We start from the raw sequence: 21,929 nt of genomic DNA on the forward strand, positions 1-21,929 counted from the left end.
CATCCCTTCCTCTCGTGCCTCCCACTCAGAGGCCCTCCCTCCCCCCTCCTATGGGCATAATGGATATGTACATTGCGGCGCTCAACAGACTTATTCATCAGTGAGCTCATATCCTGCACGGGCATGCGCAGGAGGATTTGCATGCGAAGCTATTGGGATTGAGAAAACAGTGTTCGATTTGAGATTATAATTAGAATCGTTGCTTTTGATTGAAATTAATTTTCTGAATTCCGGGAGCAAAGGTATTTAACAATAATTTCAAGTTGTTCAGGTATTGACTAATAGTTTCGATTCTATAACTTGTAGTAATTTTTTTAATTCTTGCAAAGAACATCGGCGGCAAAAAAAAAAAAAAAAGATGGGTTAAAAAAGTAGGAGGGGGGGGGGTTGCCCCTGAAGCTGTTTGTTTGTTTTTTTGTAAAATTAATCTGTGTTTTTGGATTTTAACATTTCTGATTAAATGATCCCTAAAAAATGTGGAATATGGCCTCAAAAATCAGGGCGAATGGCCACACCATAACCTTCCTCCTTCCAAATAAAAGTTTCATTCTTATGAAATAGAATGAGAAAAGTCCATTTATATTTGTACATTTTTGCTTTTATTTTCGTAAAATAAATCAATCCACCCGGTAAAATATCTCTTTTCAATCGATCATTAGTTTTTAAATCTAAAATGTGAGGGATCAATGCCCGTTTACTTCTGGAAGTGAGGGGGTAGTTGCCCCCTCACTTCAAATCCAAAAACACAGATTGCCCCTTGACCCCAGCAACCGCAACCCCTCCTTGTACGAGCCACCTATGGAGAAGAAAATAGGAAAGGATAATAGTCAATCAAAGCAAAATGAGCAGTCAAACGTAGAAAAAAAAATGAAGAAGAAACAGTCAACCATGTGAAAAAGAAACAGTAATCTGCAGAAAAAAAGACGGCAATCAACTGTAGCTGAAACTTCTCTAATTTTTTTAGTTTTTTGATACCTTTGCTTGTATCCGATTTTACTATATAATCATGTTCAAATTTCGTTACAACCCATAGCTTCGTTACTACTGCCTCTTTTAAGAGCTGTGCTATGTTGCTGTATTCTTCAAAAATAAGACATAACTGGGCTTGCTAGATTCTGAAATGTTCAACCGGGACACCAGAATACCTCCCCCCCCCACCTCCTTCACCAGTGTAGCGAGTATTTAAAAGGGTTATACACCTTTGATTGGTTTTTGGGGGCAGTTCATTCTCAATGCTGTGAATAAATGATCGCTAATTATGAGCCTTTACCAGGGGCAATAAATAAAACATGACATGTATATATATATATATATATATATATATATATATATATATATATATATATATATATATATATATATATATTAAGCAAGAATATTAAGCAAGAAGAAAAACTTTGAATGAGAAATAAAAGTTTGAACAATACTGACATGTTCTTTGCATTGGATAGGATTTTGTTGGAAAGTTTTGTTTTTAATCTTGCTGTAAAATCTTCACAGGCTAATCCGATATTAATTTTACAGGTCAATGTTACAAATCTGTGCCTCAAAGCCAGACTAACGCAAGTCACATAATCACTACTTTACAGGAGATAGAAAACACATATGTCTGACGCATGCAAAGGATAGGGCGTACGCTCTTTTAACATTGGTAAATAATTACAGACGATTTTTTAATATTTTTTTTAGAATCACGTTTGCATGGCTCGATCTGGACTAGGATTCTATATAGTGCAGTAATAACCAGAAAATCCAAATTTTTGAACTCAGTGACTCTGGCTCTGAGGTAACATTTAAATAATCCTTCACAGTTAATTATTTTTAGACCTTTTTGGTCATCTGTAATCAAATTTATCTTTTTCCGGGATGTGAAGTAAACCGACCGGGACACCGGGATTTCGTCTGAAAACCGGGACTGTCCCAGTCAAACTGGGATGTCTGGCAAGCTTAGAAATAACAATCCTTTCTCAATAATTTTTATTCTAGATTTTATAGTTACTTTTTAAAATGTTGGAAAAGAACATACACAAAGACAATAGTCAATTATAGTAAAGTCAAACTCAACCGTAGAAAACGACAGCAGTTAACCATTGGAAAAATCCATAATCAGTTCAACAAAACACGCCATTTTCGCTTCCCACTACCTTTGAAATAACCGACTTCAGTGTAATTATATTCAAGTTCAACTTTCGTTGTTATCCATACAGTTTCGCTACTACTATATCCCCCCCCCCAGCCATGCTAAATTGTCATATTCTTCAGAAATTAGTCAAAACAATTCTTCAAAGTCATGCTTTATTTATATTCCCTTTTGCGGTTTGTTATTATTTTCTCCTTGCATATTTTTCTGAGAAACGGTTTTGATTTTTGTTCATTCACTTATAAATAAAACAAACCGTTGCTTAAATGTCACAGTCAACCTTCTTTTACAAACTATAAACAGCAGGTTTCTTTTGTAAACTACATTGTATAAATTTTATTTTTTGAAATGAGTCTGCGAAAGTGTCTGGGAGCTAAGGAACGATTAATGCTTGCTTTAATTCCACTGATAGTTCACTTGCAATTTAGCCTTTAATCTTGAGCCTTTTTTATTTTTTATTTAAAGCAGACGATAATTTACGGGGAAAAAAAAAGAAAATATTTTCGAACGATTATCTGCTATTAAAATAAAGTTGGGAAAAAAAAACATGTTTGACCTAAAGATCTGGCAACAAATTGCAAATAATTTTTGCGTTCTAAAGTTTTGTGGATAATAATCTGAATGAGCAAATTAAAACCAGGTTGGAGGTAAATTCTGCTGTGGGCAGGTAAACGGCAGTATCTACAGAAATGAGTTTCGAGATTTTTCAAGAAACTTGTTTTGGATTTAATACTAACAATTAGAAAAAGGTTGGAATGAGAGGATTTTTTTTTTCGTGTTTTATTTTCAGAGAAAACCAAATAAGCAAGCGTGTACAATAAAACTGACATACAGTAAACGAGAAAAATGGAAAAAAAAAAGAAAGAAAGGAAAAATGAAAATTTGCAGTTATTACCTTTTACCAGCCCACAGCAAAAAACTCTATGTATTCATTTGCAAATATTTTTCAGTGTACCATGAAATATTAAACTTTATTAGGAGATCAATCCATACTTCGGAGTTAGGTTTTTCATTACTTAATGTTAATGGTGGTTATTGAAAATTTACTCAACTGTCTTGATCAACATATGTACTTCATTACGAACTGTTTATTAAACATGCCAAAAGTCAAAACTTCTTTAATGAGGAAAAGCATTTGGATAAATTCCACAGAATAAATAACGTTTGTTTCAACTATTATTGAGACTATTATCTCACTTTTTAGTTTAAAGATAGATCTCATATACATTCACGTTCATTTCTCCTAGTCTAGTGTAGTTCTTGTCCCTTGCCAGTGAGGTATATCACTTCGATCATTTTCTTGAAGTGTGTCCAATTAAAGAAATGAGTCGGCAGAATAATGTTTGATGTCAATATTATAAACGAACTGGTGCTTCAATGCTCAAAAGGAAGTAATAAACTTAAATCTGAAGTAAAATTGAAAATCCCTTTCATGAAACTAAAATTTGGAATTCCTTAGACCGTTGATTTAACATTTTTTCCCAACAAGATAAATTTATTTATAAAACGTAGTGTTAAATAAACAAGATTTTGTCTTAAAACTGAAGAAGCATATGAAAAAAAAAATATTTTGAAACTAGATGTGCATTGATGTAAGGGATTCGAAAATTGTGTGTGTGTGTGTGTGTTTTTTTTTTTTTTTAATCGAATTTTTGATATGATTCAGTATATGAAACCAGTACCTAATGCACAATTTTGCTTTTTCTGTATTATTAGTGTCCACATACTTGAAACTTGTTGAAAAACTTTCTTCAAATACATATATTGCTTCTCAACATTTTAAGGCAAATATCCATAAAAATAAGGGCACATTAAGAGCCTTATTTCCATTCTGCAATTTTCTTTTCTAGGGTAGTTTTGACAATGCGTTTTACTAAAAATTTCTGCCATGAAATCACCGTTGTTTTCTACACTTTAGAGTTGTCTGAATTGTATCAACCACGAAATAACAAAAAATTAGGGAAAAAAAGTTGTTATATAGCAAATAAATCAATAAATAAATCACATCACATATTTACTTTTTTGTTACGTTCGTCCGTTTCTTTTCAAGAAAAAAAAAGTCTATCAACAAATTTCTTAATAGATTCCCAGGAATGTCCCAAATACCAATCACTCTTCAATTCAAAAACCAAAACTATAAAAACGAAAACACGACCTTCACGACCTTGAAATCTGAGCGGACGTGAAGTCGTCTTCGGTAGTGTTCCGTTGCTTTTAACTACTAGCTGATCAGTGTGCGTGCTGATAAATTATTAGCGTGATTCACGCATTTCGTTACGTGATTCGGTCCATCAAGTGCGTCTTCGCGGGGATCCATTAAGAAGAACGGGGACACGTGGTTTACGATGCCACTGGGCTTCCAGGTTGAGCAATTTGAGGATGGCTTCCGCCGAGTCGAGAGTCTTTGGAATGTCTACTTGAGAAAAGTAGAATTCCGATTATCCGAATCAATTGGGTCCGGACCCGTTCGAATGATCAAAAGTTTGGATAATTAGATACTTCCGAATATAGGGTCAATTTAAATCAATTTCTGAATGTATGTTGGAAATGAGAGAAAGTTCTATTTTTAAAGAAAAGCAACTTTTACTTAATAAAAGGAAAAATGACACTTTTAATGCTAAGCATACTTGCAAATGATGCACATTGGTAAAATACTATGTACATGCTGTTATGGTAATGGAAGTCATTGCTTGCTGGACATTTTGATCAAAGTAAGCTTTGACGACAGCGTGCGTAGACAGAATCATTATTTTGTAAGTCGCAGTATGTTACCCCCCCCCCCTTTTTTTGAACTCTAAAAGTAGTTCTATGTCTTTTTTTGAACAATAAAATTATTTTATACTTTAAATAAAATTTTTAACTTTTTTAAAAAGCTGTTTTTTTTTTTTTTTCAATTTTATTGGAGTGTTTGAGAAATTATCGTAACAGGGAACATGCTATATTGGAGATAAATTTGCCATCCAATACTATTGCAAATAGTGCTCTAAAACTTTATGACACTTTTTTGCATTATGAGCATAGAAAAATAAAATTGATGGAACATCAACCAATTACGGTGTCAAGTGAAAAATTAGCAATCGCGATTGCATACGGTAAAAAAAGAAGGGCACTGATGCCGAAACTCCAGAGCTCTGGCATTGCTTTTCGGAAAAGTAATCCCTTTCACATGAATTTACTCTGAATGTAATTTTACCGCTTTCTTTCTTTTCATTTCAAACTACTATTTTTGTATGCCACTCGTCCAGCAATACTAAGCAAGAGCTGGGCACGTGTAATATTTGTGTTAACATATTGAAGCATGCATTTTTCTTATGTAGCCGCCCGTTGCTTTAGCACAAAACCAACGTCCACTACTGTTCAATTTACGAGTCATCCCCTATGAAGAGAATATATTTCCTTAGAGTCAGTTTCATGAAGACGGCGAAATGGCTCTAACGGCAAAATTTCAAGTAAGAATGGAGCCATACACGATTTTTGAAGGTACATACAATGGCAGAAAGTTTAGTCGGGTCATGCGCAAAAGATATTGCTAGATACATGCTTGGAGAAAAGGCAGGAAAGCAAATTAACCTTATTTCTTTTTCAGACAGTACATAATAGCACAGAATTAATTCAGTAAGTTACCGCCCCATAGCAGGGACTAAGGCAGAAATACATGAAATACACCGCCAGTTCAGTCAATTCCAGGCGAGGGCTGCAGTTTCGTGATTATTAGCACTCATCAGCCCGGCATAGGAGTGAAGAGTGCCAAACAAACTGGTATGTAATACAGACAGTACAGTATTAGCTACCAGTTTGTTTGGCACTCAGTCACTCCTATGTCGAGCTGATGAGTGTTAATAAGCACGAAACTGCAGTCCTCGGCTGGAATTGACTGGGCTGGCGGTGTATTTCATGTACAGAATTAATGATTTCGCAAAAGTTAAACTGTGAAAAGAATAAGACTTAATTTATCCGTTAAAGCTGTAAATTTTATAATAATCGGGAACTACAAACTGCCGTATATTCCACACTTGAGAACTTTGAATGCTTTCACGTTTTCTTTGCTATTTCACACAGACGTTATGTGACTTTGCGGTGTTTAACAAACTTTTAAACACACTTGTTTGCATCTTGAATTGAAATTTTAAGTTAAAACAATTTTCTTTATTTATCATTCATTTCGTTTATCCTCTAGTATGCTCGATATTCTTTCTGCAAATGTTTGCATACAAATTTTGTAAATTAAATTAATTAAATTTGTTATCACTAAGCACAGATTTTATACTTTTCATTATACATTAAAAAATCTTAAAAAGATAATTTTAAAATTACTTTTTTTTTTGGCTTCTACCTCAGTATTACAAATGATTGTATACTGTTATGCTATAAAAAGCTGTATTAAACTTGATTATCCTTTAGCACAACATTTTTACGAGAAAAATAATTCTTAACATGTACGTACCTAAAAGATGAACAGAAAACTATGCATAAAATGCAAAAACAAATGTCCTACTGAAACCGTCAAAACAACAGCCAGATTTTCTTCGTTCCACAATTTTTCCATTAAGAGAATTTTTCAAAGTGAATGTATGCTTAACTAAGAATTAGTTGATTTATTGAATTAATGTTGTATTAATTTTTTGTAACTCTCATTTTAGTTTGTATCAATATAAATATTTGTGTTTCGATATCTCTCAACTACGTTTTGGTTTCTTTCTATGAGCTATTGAGTAACATGGGAAAAAATGTCCTCCTGAATTGCATTGTTTTCTCACTTGTTTCTTACTACTGTACAAGGAGTTCACCAGTTTATTTCGAATTTTGGAAGGAGTTAGCAGGGGGGGGGGATATTGGGTGAATGGAGTATAGAATACAGAGTTCATGGTGCAAGATCCTCTGCAGCAGGAATTTTCAAAATTAACGTCAAAAATCAGTTTCAGGTATTGTCAGGGCACAAGCGCAGCCAGAAATACCTTCTGGAGGGGTTTTTTGATGAAAAATACCTTCTGGAGGGGTTTTTTGATGAAAAATACCTTCTAAAGGGGATTTTTTATCAAAAATATCTTCTGAAAAGGTTCTTTGATCTAACCTTTCATATGCATAAGCTACTGTATTTGAATTTGCATTTAAGATAAGTTTTCGCCTCCCAGCCCATCCTCCCTCCTTCGCTGCGCCACTGTGTGGCAGGGGAAAGTTTAGGTGTCTTTTTTTAATTTTACGCCTATAACTACAGTAATACTGTTAAAATATTACTGGGACAGAGAGAAACAGAGTCTATAAATCAAAGTTACTCTGAATGACTGCAATTTAATTATTTATAACTAGCCGCCTTCGGCGACCAGCTGGTCCGCCTTTTTACGCCAGGGTTGCCGCCTTCGGCGGCTGCTTAGACAATTTAGCGACGGTATTAATCAATGTTTTTCTCTATATATCAATATTATCATCTGCCTTTTTACGCCAATGTTGTCGCCTTCGGCGGCTGCTTAAATAAGTTTCGTGGTTTTATCAATCAATCTATATCTATATCATTATTAATTTAAATAAAATATTTTCTAGATCTTTCTCCAGTTCCGTCATTTGGAATATTTTTAAAGGAGGGGGAGGAGAGACACAAACGGCTTGCTCTTCATGCAAATTTTATCGAAAAATAACAAAAAACACTTCCACTTTTACTTGAAAGCATTGTTTTTTGAAAGTCATGGTGTGTGTGGGGGGGGGGGCATTGACACCCCGTTGAAGTTCCTTAAATGACGGTCATGTCTCTTTCTTGCTGTCCATCTACTATATCGACCTCTGCATTTGTCTATCTATCTATCTATCTATCTATCTACCTATACGATGTATGCGTATCTACCTCTGACAGTAATTAACAATCTTTTTTTTTTATTTATATGCAAGCAGCCGCTACGGCGGCCGTTTGGCTTACTTGTCATTCACCACTTTACGCCAAGAAGTCGTAAAAAACCAAAAATCGCGTCCATTTTTATGTGAAAGCATTATGTTTACAAATCTTAGCGGCCCCCCCCCCCCCCCGTTGTTGTTCTTTAAATAACGGGTCTGTCTGTCTCTCACTGTACATCGACCTGCAGATTTCTCTTTCTCTAGATCCATGCAAATTTACCTCTGATAGTAATTAACAATCTTTTTTTTCAAAGGAAAAAAGTTTATTCGAAAAAAAAGAAACATTTTTTGTACACTCAGTGTATATCTATCTACCTATTCGATCTATCTCTAACATTTCTCACCTATCTTTATTTATTTTGATGTAACCTCCAATCTTAGTCCCTAACAAAAAGAAAATCATGCAAAAAAAGCGCGCTTACTTATTTATTCAAATAGCACAAAAAATTGGTGTCTCTGTACCCGGAGTTTGCCAAAGTATAAAAATCATTGTTTTTAGTGAAATTCAAAAAAAAAAAGTGACTGGGACCAAAACGATCCGATGTGGTCCGTCTGATTAACCGAAATCGAACGTTTAGCAAAACATCCGGGGGGGGGGGGGGGGTGGACAAATGAAGTACCTGGAAAGAAAAAAAAGCAAATGAATCCTTCGAAAGGAAGAAAAGAAAAAAGCAAGTTACGTACTTCAGTTAGATCACGTGGGTGCGTTACGTCATATTCGAAGCGGTCAGCGGACAGCGATCTTCGGTGAAGCGGTAGCTTATATCTTCGTTTTGCCTTTAAAAAATTGTAAAAAAAAAAAAAAAAAACTTTTGAATATTTTTGAAAACTATTTTTTTCTGTAGAAGACGAAATGTTCTGGCTACTACATAGTAAAATTGTAGAAAAGAGGCTATTATATTTTTCACGGGATGCGTTTAGAAAAAAATTAAATCCAGAAAAAAATGCAAAATAAAGGTTTTTTCAAAAATTCATAAAAAATACAAAAATTGCTCTATATTCAAAATTTTTTTGTTCATCATATTTAAAATTAAATTTCCGACACTATAGTACAAAAAACATTTGTCTGGCGCGATTGGTTCGGAGTCTGTAAGGTTAAAAGTACTAAAAAGTGCTAAAAATCACATAAAACATTAAATAACTTTTTTTTCTAATTAAAATATCAAAAATCGAAACCCGAGGTGCACAACTTCAGCAAAAACTACACCTGTATACCAAATTTCATCTTTCTAGGCCTTACCGTTTTCCCGGGATGCGCGCCACACACACACACACACACAAACATCTTATTTTATTATATGTATATATAGTTGCATGGTCCGAGAAAGCTTCGTTGCCCTCAAAAAATAAATTTGCCACATCTGTCTGCTTCCGTGCTTTATAGTTGCTATGAATAAAGAAATCAAAATCAAGAACACATATGATATCCTCTTTTTCCCTCTGTCTGACTGTTCATTTCAAATAAATTTCGGCTTTGACAGTCTTTCACGTGGAACAGGACTTTCTTTTCTCTGCGATTGTCCTCCTGTACACAAAGTTACGTCAACCATGAATTTGGGCACGAGAAAAAAGCTACCAGAGCTGTGTTGATTATTTTCACAAGTTTCCTGCTTCTTGGCTGATTTATGGGAGTGAACGTTAACAGTAATTGTTTTGTTGTATTTATATTTTTTTAAATTAAAATTCTCGTACAAACTATCAGTTATTAATCAATGACGATCAGAAAATGCTTTGACGCGTGCAAGGGCGGATCCAGGAAATGTTCAAGGAGGGGGTGATTTTTTAGTGTTTACTCTTTGAAACTTTAATTTCTAAAAATTTTCGAAGGAGTGTACTGAATCACTTACTTTTTCGCAATCAAAGGTGTATTACAGTTGTATTTCTTTCGAAAAATATTCAGGGCAAGTCCTTGAACCGATCTCTAATATCATCTAAGATCGTCTAAAATTGACCTTTTGGAACTTCAAATTTGAAAAAAATCCGGTAGAAAGTTCTGGTCCCTATCTCCAGATCAATGAAAGATATAGGCTACAATTGCGTTTTCAAAGCTTCAATTCCGTAAGAATTCCGGGGAAGAGCTCCCTTTTTCCTAACACCAACAAAGATTATGTAAAATTAACGTTTTTGGAACTTAAATATCGAAAATATACCTGAGGAAAGTTTCTGTATCTCGCTCAAGATCGCCCCTCCCTTGTATCCGTCCTTGGACGCGTGTTTGTTTTTAATGTATGGGGAGTCGATACGGTACCCTGAAAGGACGTTATGTTAAATTGCTAACTTTTACGTAGCTTAGTCATAAAGATAAAAGCATTTATGTGAAAGCATAAACACATCAAATTTTCAGATAAAGCAAAAATATAAATTGAAAATCAATGGTGCTTCAAAAATTTAACCTTTGCACACACGGTCAACCTGTCGACTATTTATCAATTAGATGATTTTTGATTTCGATTATTTTCTAAGTTCAACTGAACATCAAAAGAACTCTCTCTTTTACGATTCTTATTTTTAAAACTTCAAATATTCAAAAAGTTTAACAGAGGAGATTAAAAGTTCTTTACGCGTCCCTACCCCAATAACCAAAAGAGGGACGAACAAACCTCTATCCTTATTAAATCGGTGTCAATAAACAGCATTGGCTCCAGTTAACTTTATTATAAAGAACTTCTGCTGCAAAAGATATGCATACGTTATATTAATTTGCTGGGAAGAGAACATTAAAAAAAACTTTCTGCTCTGTTTTTGCAGAAAAATTAAATGCATAAAATGTCAGTAGAGCAATTTCAAAGAACTTACAAACATTGAAATCACGGCTGAAAACAAAAACTTCTCTGTCGATCAGCATTTTTCCTCAGTTACTTAATACATAGTCCCTTATGCAATTAACTAAAACAGAACGTTATTAAGAGTCGGGAAAGTATTAAAAAGCTTAGCAATCATAGCAACAATAAAAAAAGCGACCACCAAATTATTTCGCTTTCGAGTTAGGCTTCAGTATTTGTTCCTCGTTGAAAACCAACTACTGAGTTTTTCCCATCCACACACATTTATTTTCTCTTTTATTTTGCTAGGTTATTCCAATGTTTTCTTTTTTTATTTCTGTTCGAATCAACCCACCTGGCAACTTTGCCTTGCCGCTCGGACAAAGCCTTCATTGAATACTGTCGCCATTTCACGTGTAATTTCGGATGCATTTAACTTCCTTTCTTTCATTATTTTCCTGAAAACGTCCTTTCCCCCCGTCCACCTCATCATTTCGTCCTCCTGTAAAGCGTTATCTTTTATGTCGGTTGTACAAACTCACAATTTACATCAGCTAATGCGTAGAGTATGAATCACAGCGATCCTCCCCCCCCCCCCATTTATCCGTTTGGATTTAATATGCAACAAAGCCGTAAAGGTTTATAAAGGAAGGCTTTGAAATGTAGCCATTACGTAAAATCTCTCTTACTAGTAGCCCATTCTCTCTCTGTAGTAATTTTTAGGCATAAGTTTTGCATGATGTTTTAAATTTTTCAAGAATTTCGATGAAAGATTTCCGATTTAAAGATTTATGCACTGTAAACGAAAAAATACATCTGAAAATTTATGATAAAATGTAGACTAAGTTTTAACTTAAAACAATGTTTTAAGTTAAATTTCATATGTTTCAGGAATTTCGGTAAAGGATTTGTATTTTTAAGATTTGTGCAATGGAAATTGTTTCTCTAAAGATTTATGGTAAAAGTTCTGGCATCCTTGTTGCTAGTGCGTTTTACAGTAAAATCCTATTCCAATGTATATTTTTACGCTTAAGAAATATATAACGTTACGATCACTTACTTCTTCGGTATAACTTGCTATATTAACTATGTTCGCCCTGTAAGCGCTCCATTTTACTGTAATATTTACGATAACAGTTTCTTGAATTTTAAAGAGCATATTTTGTACAGTAAAGGTGTAAATTTAGCAGATGTTAATGGCCTTTTGAAAATTAATGAAATATATTACCCCTACCAAACTCATGTAGCAACGCAGGGACTCAAGGTTTCACAATAAAAGCTAAGAATTTGAGGAAGAAAGCAACCGAAGTAATAGAGCAGAAGTTTTGAACGATGCCAAACTAAAGAACTAGTAAATTTTCTCTAAATAGTCTCAAACCAAACTTTATTTAAAAAAAACACTTTTAGTACTAATTTTGCTAATATTCCCAACAGTAAATATACATAAAAATATTAAATTAAAACAGTTTTCTCCATGGAGCAGAAAGGATACAAATTTCCTGTGAGAACAATTAAAAACCACTCCCAAGTGTGTGTTTTGAATCTTAGACGTCTTTTGATGCTAAAATTGGCTCGTGAATTTCTGCTTTTAGAGTTGACGGTGTTCTTTTAAACTGAAGCACTTGTAAATTTTTTTGTATATTATCAGATGGATTATGATTTAACTAAAAGGTATACGGGATTTCGTATCACTTTCACAAAGTTTAGAAGGAAACTATAAAATGCAGTGCAGAAAATACAAGTTTCGAAGGAACTAGAACATTAACAGGAAAAAAAGGATTAACTCACAATTTGTATTCAAAAATTTCTATTTAACAGAATAAAAAACGCTTGGTTCTGGGGATGTGTGTGTCTGTGTGTGTGAGTCATGTTTCATTGATTTAAAATAGATTCGGTCTTTCTAATTCTACTCTAAACAAGTTTTGCCATTACTGTTAAAAATTAAGTATTTCGTATTAGAGGCCTGAATTAAGCCATTCATTTAGGAAATGAAAAACATTTATTACCCTGGCATGTTCATGGAAAAATAAAACTAAAAGAAACCAAAACACTCTGAGTGGGGAGGGGGTACTAGAGTTTATGTTTTAACATTTCCGTAAATAAAACGGTTAAGCTTCTAGAACTGGTTTGTAAATGATCTCTTAAAATTCTGTCAGATAATGTAAACAAAAGGATATTTTTACAGTAAATTTTTCTCCTGTAAAAAATGATTGAATGACTTAAACTGAGACTGAACTCTCTCCAGGGCCCTACTCAACCGGTAAACCACAACTGTGGTAGGTACGGGGACTCTGGAGTGCAATGTAATGTAATATAATGCATAAGAAGAAAATTTTCTCCGCTGCCATAAATTATGCGTTAAATAAGAAAAAAAAATATCATTGAAAGGTAAATTGAGTACTTTAAAACAAAATAAGCATTGTGTCTTGATATAGTAAATATAGATAAATAATAGTAAGTTACAGATTACGTTCGTTTTGTTTAATAACTTTATTTACACCGAAAAACGAAAACCTAACGTATAACATAGCACAAGGGATGATCCTGTTTTCTCAGTTACAATCTTAAAAATCCATCATCAGGACAGAGGGCAGACCTATGCGAAGCTTGTACCATCCTGACCTGCCACTGTGTACAGATGATTCATTTATCACGGACTATACAACAAAACGGAAAAAAAAAAAGAGCAAAGAACTTGAAAAGTAAAACATCATGGAAGTCTCATCAGTCGTTTTCGGACGTTGGTAAGTACATTACCAAATGACACGTAATAGCTACCTTTCGCCATTCAATTCGCAGGGCTCCCTACTGCGTTTCCCGCTTTAGCAGGTGGTAGTAGAATGATGAGAATAAATGGAACACATAAGAGAGACGCAGAGAGAGAGAGAGAGAGAGAGAGAGAGAGAGCGGACAACCTCTTCGCTTGCCCTCTGACTGCTCGGTGGACCTTTTTACACAAGCGAGATTGCTACCGGCATGTCTTCATAAAATGTCAATTTTGATTGTGTACTTTAAAGGATTAAACCTGTCACAATTCAATATTGTTTAAAAAATAAAACTTTGTTCAATATTAGAATATAATTATTTGTTTGCTTTAAAATTTTTTTTTAAATTTTATAAAGCAATTTCTTTATTGACTGAAGTCTGAGATGCATTACGAAGATATTTTAAGCTGTTTTACCCAGGGGCGGATGCAAGGGAAGGGTCATGGGGGTCATGACCCCTTCGACAAATTTATTCATCCCTTACTATTGTATGCAATCATAATTTAATAACTGCATATAAAATGGATGGATAAAGAATATCACGCAAATATATTATTACTCGTTGTATACAAATACGTATGAATAAAACGGAAATGTTTGCCGTAATCTTTTCAATTTACTAACTATTTGTTTAAGTAAATGCTTGAAACAATATTTTCTTTCATAGCTTCTGAAATCAACTATTAAAGTTTATTTCCCTTTAGGCGCCTTATTCCTGTCCGATATAGGTTTTTTTTATTGACACCAAACAGATCCAGAAATTTTTCACACCCAAACCTCTGTACCTCGGAGGGATACAACACTATGTCCATATTTTTTAAAATGACATTACAGAGTTAAAATCAGCTTTTCTCATATTTCCTAGAGGCATAGAGAACTATGTCCAAAACTAGTTATTAATTAATGGATATAGCGTATTTTAAAAGAACACCATGTCCACTTCCACTTAGAGGGATAGAACACCATGTGGTTAAAACTACTCTCCTGTAAAGTTATGAAAATGGACATAGTGTTGTATCCCTTAGAGGTACAGAACTATTTTTTAGCATGACCGCCCCCTTCCCCAAAATGATAGTCTGTATCCGCCTCTAGTTTTACTTTCAGTGATTATTTTTTCAACCGGAAAAAGGAGGAATTTTTTTTTTTTTAGCTATCTAAGTCAGCGGTCGGCAACCCGTCGATCGCAATCGATCGGTCGATCTCGAGCCCATTTTCAGTCGATCATGGCAACATTCAGTTCTTAAAATACGCCGCCAGCTCAGTTATTCCATCCGAGGACTGCAGTTTCGTACTTTTTAGCACTCATCAGCCCGGAATAGGAATCACCTGAGCTGGAGGCGAAAAACCTCTTAAGGGAGCCAAACAAACTGGTAACTAATGTAGAATTGGCACACCAGATGAGTGATCGCAGCAATGGTGCAGTTCAACTCCAAGATTAATGGAAAAGCATGGTATTTTGTAGTAAGCTACTTGCCCCAAGCCAGAGCTAAGTCAGAAATACTTAAAATACACCGCCAGCTCAGTTATTCCATCCGAGGGCTGACTAGCTCAGTTATTTCATCCGAGGACTGACTAGCTCAGTTATTCCATCCGAGGACTGACTACTCAGTTATTTCATCCGAGGACTGTAAAGTCAGTCTCTTGCAAATTCTCTTCTTGAAAATTTGAGCTTTTTTTTAAAAATTATTATTAGAAGAAAGATTTTATTTAGTTCTCATACGGTGTGGGTAAATGAAAAAAAAAAAAAAAAACTCAACTGATATATAGAGGGTGTCCGAAAAGTCCTTGACACATTTAAAAAACATAGAAAAGCTATAAATTGTCTTATGAATTTGCAGTTTGCCCCATAATACTTTACAAGTTCAAGAGTTTTTATGACATCATAAAAAAAATGTAATAATGCATATTTAGTTATAAATATTTAATAATAAATACTACTGCCGTTTAGATATTTTTCATATTTCTTTATTTTTGCTCTTCATACACTGCTATTACTATAGCAACGTATGAAGAGCACTTTCAGCAACCTCGAAAATAGCTTACAAACATTAACTTCAGAATTATTGAATGCTTAACTATGCACAGCAATATCAACCTTTTTTTGTGTAAAATGCAAAGTACGAAACGTATTTCGTTGCCTTACCCGGAGAGTATAGCACTAGATCTTTTTTTATTACAATCCTTTTATGATGTCAAAAAAAAAACTCTTGACCTTGTAAAGTATTTTGGGCCAAATTGCATATTCATACGACAATTTATTGCTTTTCTGTGATTTTTTTTAAATGTGTCAAGGACTTTTAGGACGCCCTGTATTTTCATCTATCTCACTTTGATAAAATACCTTCTGCTCTTCTTGTCCAATAATGTTTCACTTTTGTGTGTGTTGTGCGTGCGCGCATGTTTCTAAGAGCTTTTGCGTTTCTTTAATCTTCAACTCTTCTTGTTTTTCACATCCGTTTTCCAATAAATATTCGTATTGCTTATTCCTACAAAATCTAAACTTTCATTCTTCTCCTTGCAGTGTCCGCGTGCCCCCGAAAGACGGCCAGACGAAATCGAACCCGAGCAAGCGACATCGTGAGCGGCTGAACGCCGAATTGGACACCCTGGCCAGCCTGCTCCCCTTCGACCAGAGTGTCCTTTCCAAATTGGATAAGCTCTCCATTCTCCGACTCAGTGTCAGCTACCTCAGGACCAAGAGCTACTTCCAAGGTGAGGATTCGATGCTTATGCTGGATTCACACCGGAAGCAGCAGAAATGACGTCAGTTGGTTTTTGCACATGCTCATTGCGTGCAAAGATGACATGTTGAATGTAGTGCTTATGCGCAGAAGTTAGGAAATTTGTCGCTGTTGCTCCCGGTTTGAAACCAGTTTTATTCACCTATTTTTATGCAGTAAAATTTCTCTAAACTGCCAACTTTAAAGTTTTTAGTACTTCACCGTGACTTTAAACTTATTCAACAATGATTTGTACCACATTTCGCAATATTTTAGCTGTTTAAAATAATGCGTACAAAGAGTTCAGTTTTTGTTTCCACTAGTGGCTAGTTGTTTTAGCAAATGATATAATGATCGGCTTTTAGACCGAATTGAAAAAACAGCAATATTGCGTAAACCGTTATGTATTCGATTTATTTTATTTTTCGGTAATTAAAGTAGAACACGTAGTAGTAGAACAAGTAGTAGTAGTAATTAAAGTAGTCGTAGTTATTCATAAGCTACGTATGCACAAAGAAAACATTATTTGCACATAGAAGTGTTCCTTCATTTTTTGGTGGGCAAGGCGTATAAAGAAAATAACGAAGTTTAAGAGTGTTATAAGAGACGATAGTGACATCACATTACTACACCAATAATATTAGTCGCATTTCAAGGGCTATTATCAACATTGATCAAATTCAATGCGTAAGAAACTCCTTTCAAATCGACTTCATTTTTTTAGAACAGTACTACGTGAAATCTCACAGTAATGCGGTAGTTTTTTAAAAGTACCTGGCATATAAGCTGATAAAAAATAATGCCGAATAATCCTTGGTATTTTCCATATCAAGAGTTTTCTTAATTTTGTTTAGAGCTAAAAAATATACAAACTAAAATTTTACTCTGTTTTTAATGTCTTCTAAACGTTTTTCTTTCTGTGAAATATTTTCTTTGTTACTTTAAAAGTATGCGTAAGAAAATTGCCAGCATCTAAAAATTGCTTTTTCTTTTTTTTTTTTTTAAATATGTATATAAAACAAACTAGTACAAGAACTAGTGGCTGTAAACTCAGGTGCAGAAATGTCCGAAAGCCTGAACTACAGGTTAATGGAAATGCTTTATCTCTATAGAGGATAATTTTTTTTCAAAAAAGAATATTTTTAAGGACGATTTTCCGTTGAATTTTCGCGTCATCAGGATAATTTCACTGGGATTTGAGAAAACTAAAAATTCATGTACACATATCTTTTAAGTTAAACCTTTCAATTTTTATAGATTGACTTCACTATACAAGAAATTTGGCAATAAGCATTGATTAGGAGTATCAAACACATTTATGCTGCATAGCATATGAGATTGTTAGGTTGCCATGCTTAAAAAATCTTTAAATATGATGCAAATTCAATTTATGGAAACTTTTGGAGAAAACATCTATGCTTTGGGAAAACTTTTAGCTTGAGAAATTCCTGTTCCCCTCTACAAATGTACAGAAATTTCAAGAAATAATCATGAAGTTAAATACTGAAGCGGCAAATGCTTGACTAAAAATTATATAATTTGCCCCCCCCCCCCTTTTTTTTTTGCTTTTTCTTCCTATGCAAGTTTATTTATTTCCTTTTACATTTAAAAATTCTTCAATCACGAGTAAGAGAAATCTGTTCTTCGAAAAAGTGAACGAACTTCGCAACGCAGTTCCAAACACCCAAATGGAACAAAGACACCGAGCCAATCCTTCGAACAGCAACAAGAATAAACAAAAGCAACCTCCAAGGAAAGCAATTCACTTCTGTGCGCTCCGATACGATGCGCAATAACAATTTTACGACCCATAATCAGCCGACCCTAATAAAGAAACTTATAAATACTAAGTGCTAATTAAAATGCTGGCAGACTGGGTTTATGAGAAGCTGTGACGCCCACCGCTCCTCATATGACTTTCAAATAAGATTAAATATGTTTTCGGTTGTTTGTTTCCTGTTGTACGTTGCCTTAACCTTCCAATAACTTACCGCGATGGCAGGGTGGCACTCCGAGAGATTCGATGACTTCTATCGCCTTAATGGATTGTCATTAAAGAGAACTTACTTTTTAAGTTCCTGCTAATAGATTTTTAAGATCCTTTTTTTTTTAATTTTTAAATCGTATTCAGTGAAAATAATTTATTGAAAAAAATTATTTTCCATTCAGCTTAAAGTTGATCAGGGGGCCGATGCAGACTGCAATTTTAGGGGGGGGGGGGAATCATACTGAAGAGTATACAGAGTGTCCGAGAAGTCTTTGACACATTTCAAAAATTCGGTTTAAAAAAAATAAACGAGATAGAAAGTAAAATTAAATTACATTTATTACTTCATGCAGTAAAATTCTTTTTAAATGCAAAAATGGCAGCAAAATTGCCATGCAAATTTGGATGCGGGAATTTTTAAATGAAGAATTCCCACACAGGTGGATCGGACGAGATGGTCCCATCCAGTGGCCCTTGCTTTCTTTCTTTGGGGATTCGTCAAAGTCCCTGTGTATTCCACCAAAGTGCACAACATTTCAGATCTTAAACATCGTTTTACAGCTGCAATCTCACAAGTTACAGAATCAATGCTACAACGAACTTGGTCAGAAAATGATTATAGGATGGATATTCTTCGTGCGACGAAAGGGACCACATCGAGGTGTATTGATACGTTTAAAAAAACTTTACTGTCTGAGGTAATAAATGTAATTTAATTTTACTTTCTGTCTCGTTTATTTTTTTTTTACCGAATTTTTGAAACGTGTCAAAGACTTCTCGAACACCCTGTATTATTTCGGGCACTAAGAACTTCTGAAATTGTTTGGGTTTCAACAAAAAGCACCAAACGGCCAGAAATAAGGCACCTAATATGGCATAACAGTTACTAATTAATTCATAAGCAATTAAAAAAGCAGTATTTCAAATATTTACTTTTAAAAATAATTAATGAATTGAAAAGGTTGCTGCAATTGCTTGCATTTTGTTCATAAAGTATTAGGAGACAATTCATAGTTATTATTGTCTTTGGTTGGGGGGGGGGTCATGCACCCCATGACCCTCCCATTGTATCCATCCTTGAGGTTGATCTAACAAGGAAAATCTTAATGAGTTTGAAAAAAAAAAAAAAACATATCCAAAAATTTCTGTGTGAATGTTGACTATTTTATTTTATAGAGTCAGAAGAAGTTCATGTAAAACAAAACGAGCCTATTTTTCATCATGGACGTTTTAACACTGCTATAACCAGTAAAACGTCGCTTCCATATTATCTTAAATTATCCGATAATAAAAAAAAAATCTGTAAGCAAATCATTTTCTCTGTTATGGAAAAATTAAATTATTACCCGTTGTAAAAATGATATCTTTTTTTAAAAAAACACTTTCTTCTTGTCTCAACAAATTTCACAAACGAAGGTTTTCGATAAGAAAATTTTAGTCAAGTAAAGTATTTAAATTATACTGTAAAGATTCATTAGCATGGGGGGAAAATTGCGAAACTGCATTTAAAAAAAGTGTCCCCATCCCCAAAATTAAAAAAACGGAATTAGTTAAAAAGACATTATAATATAAATTCAAGTATTTATTTGTTGCACACCTGATTTGTAAGCAGTAAACAATTGCAATTGCTTTCGTGTATTCCAAAAGAAACCAACTGATATATATCGGAATCGTTGTGAAGCAAACCAAAACACAAAAAAGTAATAATATTGAAGCTGAAGAATAAAATAAATATTTAAAATTTGAAGAACTATTTTATAATAAAAATAAAAATGTTTTTGCCTCATCTTTCACATAAAATTTAACACGCTTCAAACAACAAGATCTTCGGAACTGCCCATTTTCCTATCAATATTAAAATTCATGGTAACGTTTTTCCCCCTAACTGTTTCTTATTTTGTGAAATGAAATACTAAAAATATATTCAGATTCTTTGCAATTGGATTTTCTTTTCAAATAGTTTTTTTTTTTACAAATATTTTATATTTTGATCGTTACCCGTTTTCTATTTTTACAAGTCCGACTCTGTCTGCCCCAAGCATTCTGTCAACTGTTGTTGCTTAACTGTCCCTCGTAATTATGGAATCTACAAATGTGATAGAAGTTTCTCGGTCATAGTCACAGTAGCTGTTGATTCTGAGTATTTCATTGTCTAAAAGAAATCATTTTTGTGTCTAAAAATGAATGCAATTTCACAGAAATGCAAAAAAAAAAAAAAAAAAACTATGTCGATACTTGCTACTGAAGGGAGTCCAGGTGGTGCTATAACTAATTAATAGCTATAATATTAATACCCTATAAGTACGGAAGAGGATGGATGAAATTTTTGAAATTCGGTATCAGAAGAGCAGAGAATAATATCCTTCTTTACAAATAATAAATTTTTCCAAGTTTTATTTTTATGACTGATTTATTTTCTCTGTCTAACAGCCTTTTGCCAGCTAAAATGCACATTTTCAATCCCGGATCGATAAAAAGAAAATAGTTGATTTTGGACTAAAATATTTGGAACTGGCATTTTGAATATCGCTTTATTTTCCAGTTTTTGGTAGCATAGAAAAAGTTGTGGAATGAAGGGAAAGTAGGTGATGCAATATTGAGAGAGAGTGTGTTCCTGCGATTGGGTAAACAGAAAAAACATGATCCCATGCCATCATTATGAGCAATAATTATGCACTGGTCAAGAAAAACCCTGAAAAACTTGAATGAACGGCGGGGAGTTGCCTGATCCATCAGGCGTATTCGATATTGCACCATCTGATTTCGCTTTTTCCGATAGCTACGTGACAAAAAAAAAAAAAAAAAAAAACTCACAAAATTTAACTAACAGTCAAAATATCAATTCTAGACGTTTTGCTTCAAAATAAACTGATTTTAATCAATTGAAGTTTGAAAATTTGTACACTAATATATGCCATATGACAGAAGTAAGTTGATAACATAGGCACCCATATCTGTAATTTTAAACGAGAGGTGCTAAGAAAATGTATATGTTTTACAGCTTTAAATTTAAAGATTTTTTTTTTTTTTAATTTTCTTCTTCGGTTCACAATGTGTATTAATTTTGTGAAAGTTTTCTGCTTGAAAATTCGATAGACTTATAACCTTGTCAAGGGAATTCATAATTTTATTTTCTTCAGAAGATAGACGGAAATTTGTTATTTACATTCTAAAAGCAAAACTAATGCATAATTAAGCTTAGTTTTAAAATGTAAAGATTTTCAAACTAAAAAAGGTTTTAATAATGGCCATTAACCAATGGTTTATATTGAAATGTTCTGAATAATTATGCCCAAACTTTATTTTGAAAAATGCAATACCAATGTCTAGAGGAGGATTCTGTCCCTCCTTCTGCTCCTCCCTTATGGGTGCCCATGGCTGATAACAACAGCAATTACATCACTGACAAAAACAAACACTTGTCAAAAATAATCTGTTTTAAAAAAAGACTTTTCTTTCCGATACCCCTGACAATTCGAAGTCCATAATGATTCATCTTCATCATTTGATTCTTAAAAAAAAGAAAAAAAAAAACGGATTCAATTTCGCACAAGAAAAGAAAAAAAAAATAGTAGGGAAATTCTTTTTACCTTAGTCATCTAACTCGTAGATTTATTTAAACCCTTAAATCGATACTCGCCTGCTGAATTGGGAATCCACTCGTTCTGAGGG

General features: G+C 33.8%; 1 protein-coding gene across 1 annotated transcript in view; it reads left to right on the plus strand.

Moving 5' to 3' along the window:
• Nucleotides 1-21,929, plus strand: part of LOC129226765 (uncharacterized) — a 190,535-nt gene that overhangs the window by 49,497 nt on the left and 119,109 nt on the right. Inside the window, exon 2 of the mRNA XM_054861395.1 lies at nt 16,072-16,262. Coding sequence (XP_054717370.1) covers nt 16,072-16,262 — 191 coding nt within the window. The remainder of the gene's footprint in view (nt 1-16,071; nt 16,263-21,929) is intronic.

The sequence above is a fragment of the Uloborus diversus genome, chromosome 7 (genome assembly GCF_026930045.1).
Source record: "Uloborus diversus isolate 005 chromosome 7, Udiv.v.3.1, whole genome shotgun sequence".
NCBI lineage: Eukaryota > Metazoa > Arthropoda > Arachnida > Araneae > Uloboridae > Uloborus > Uloborus diversus.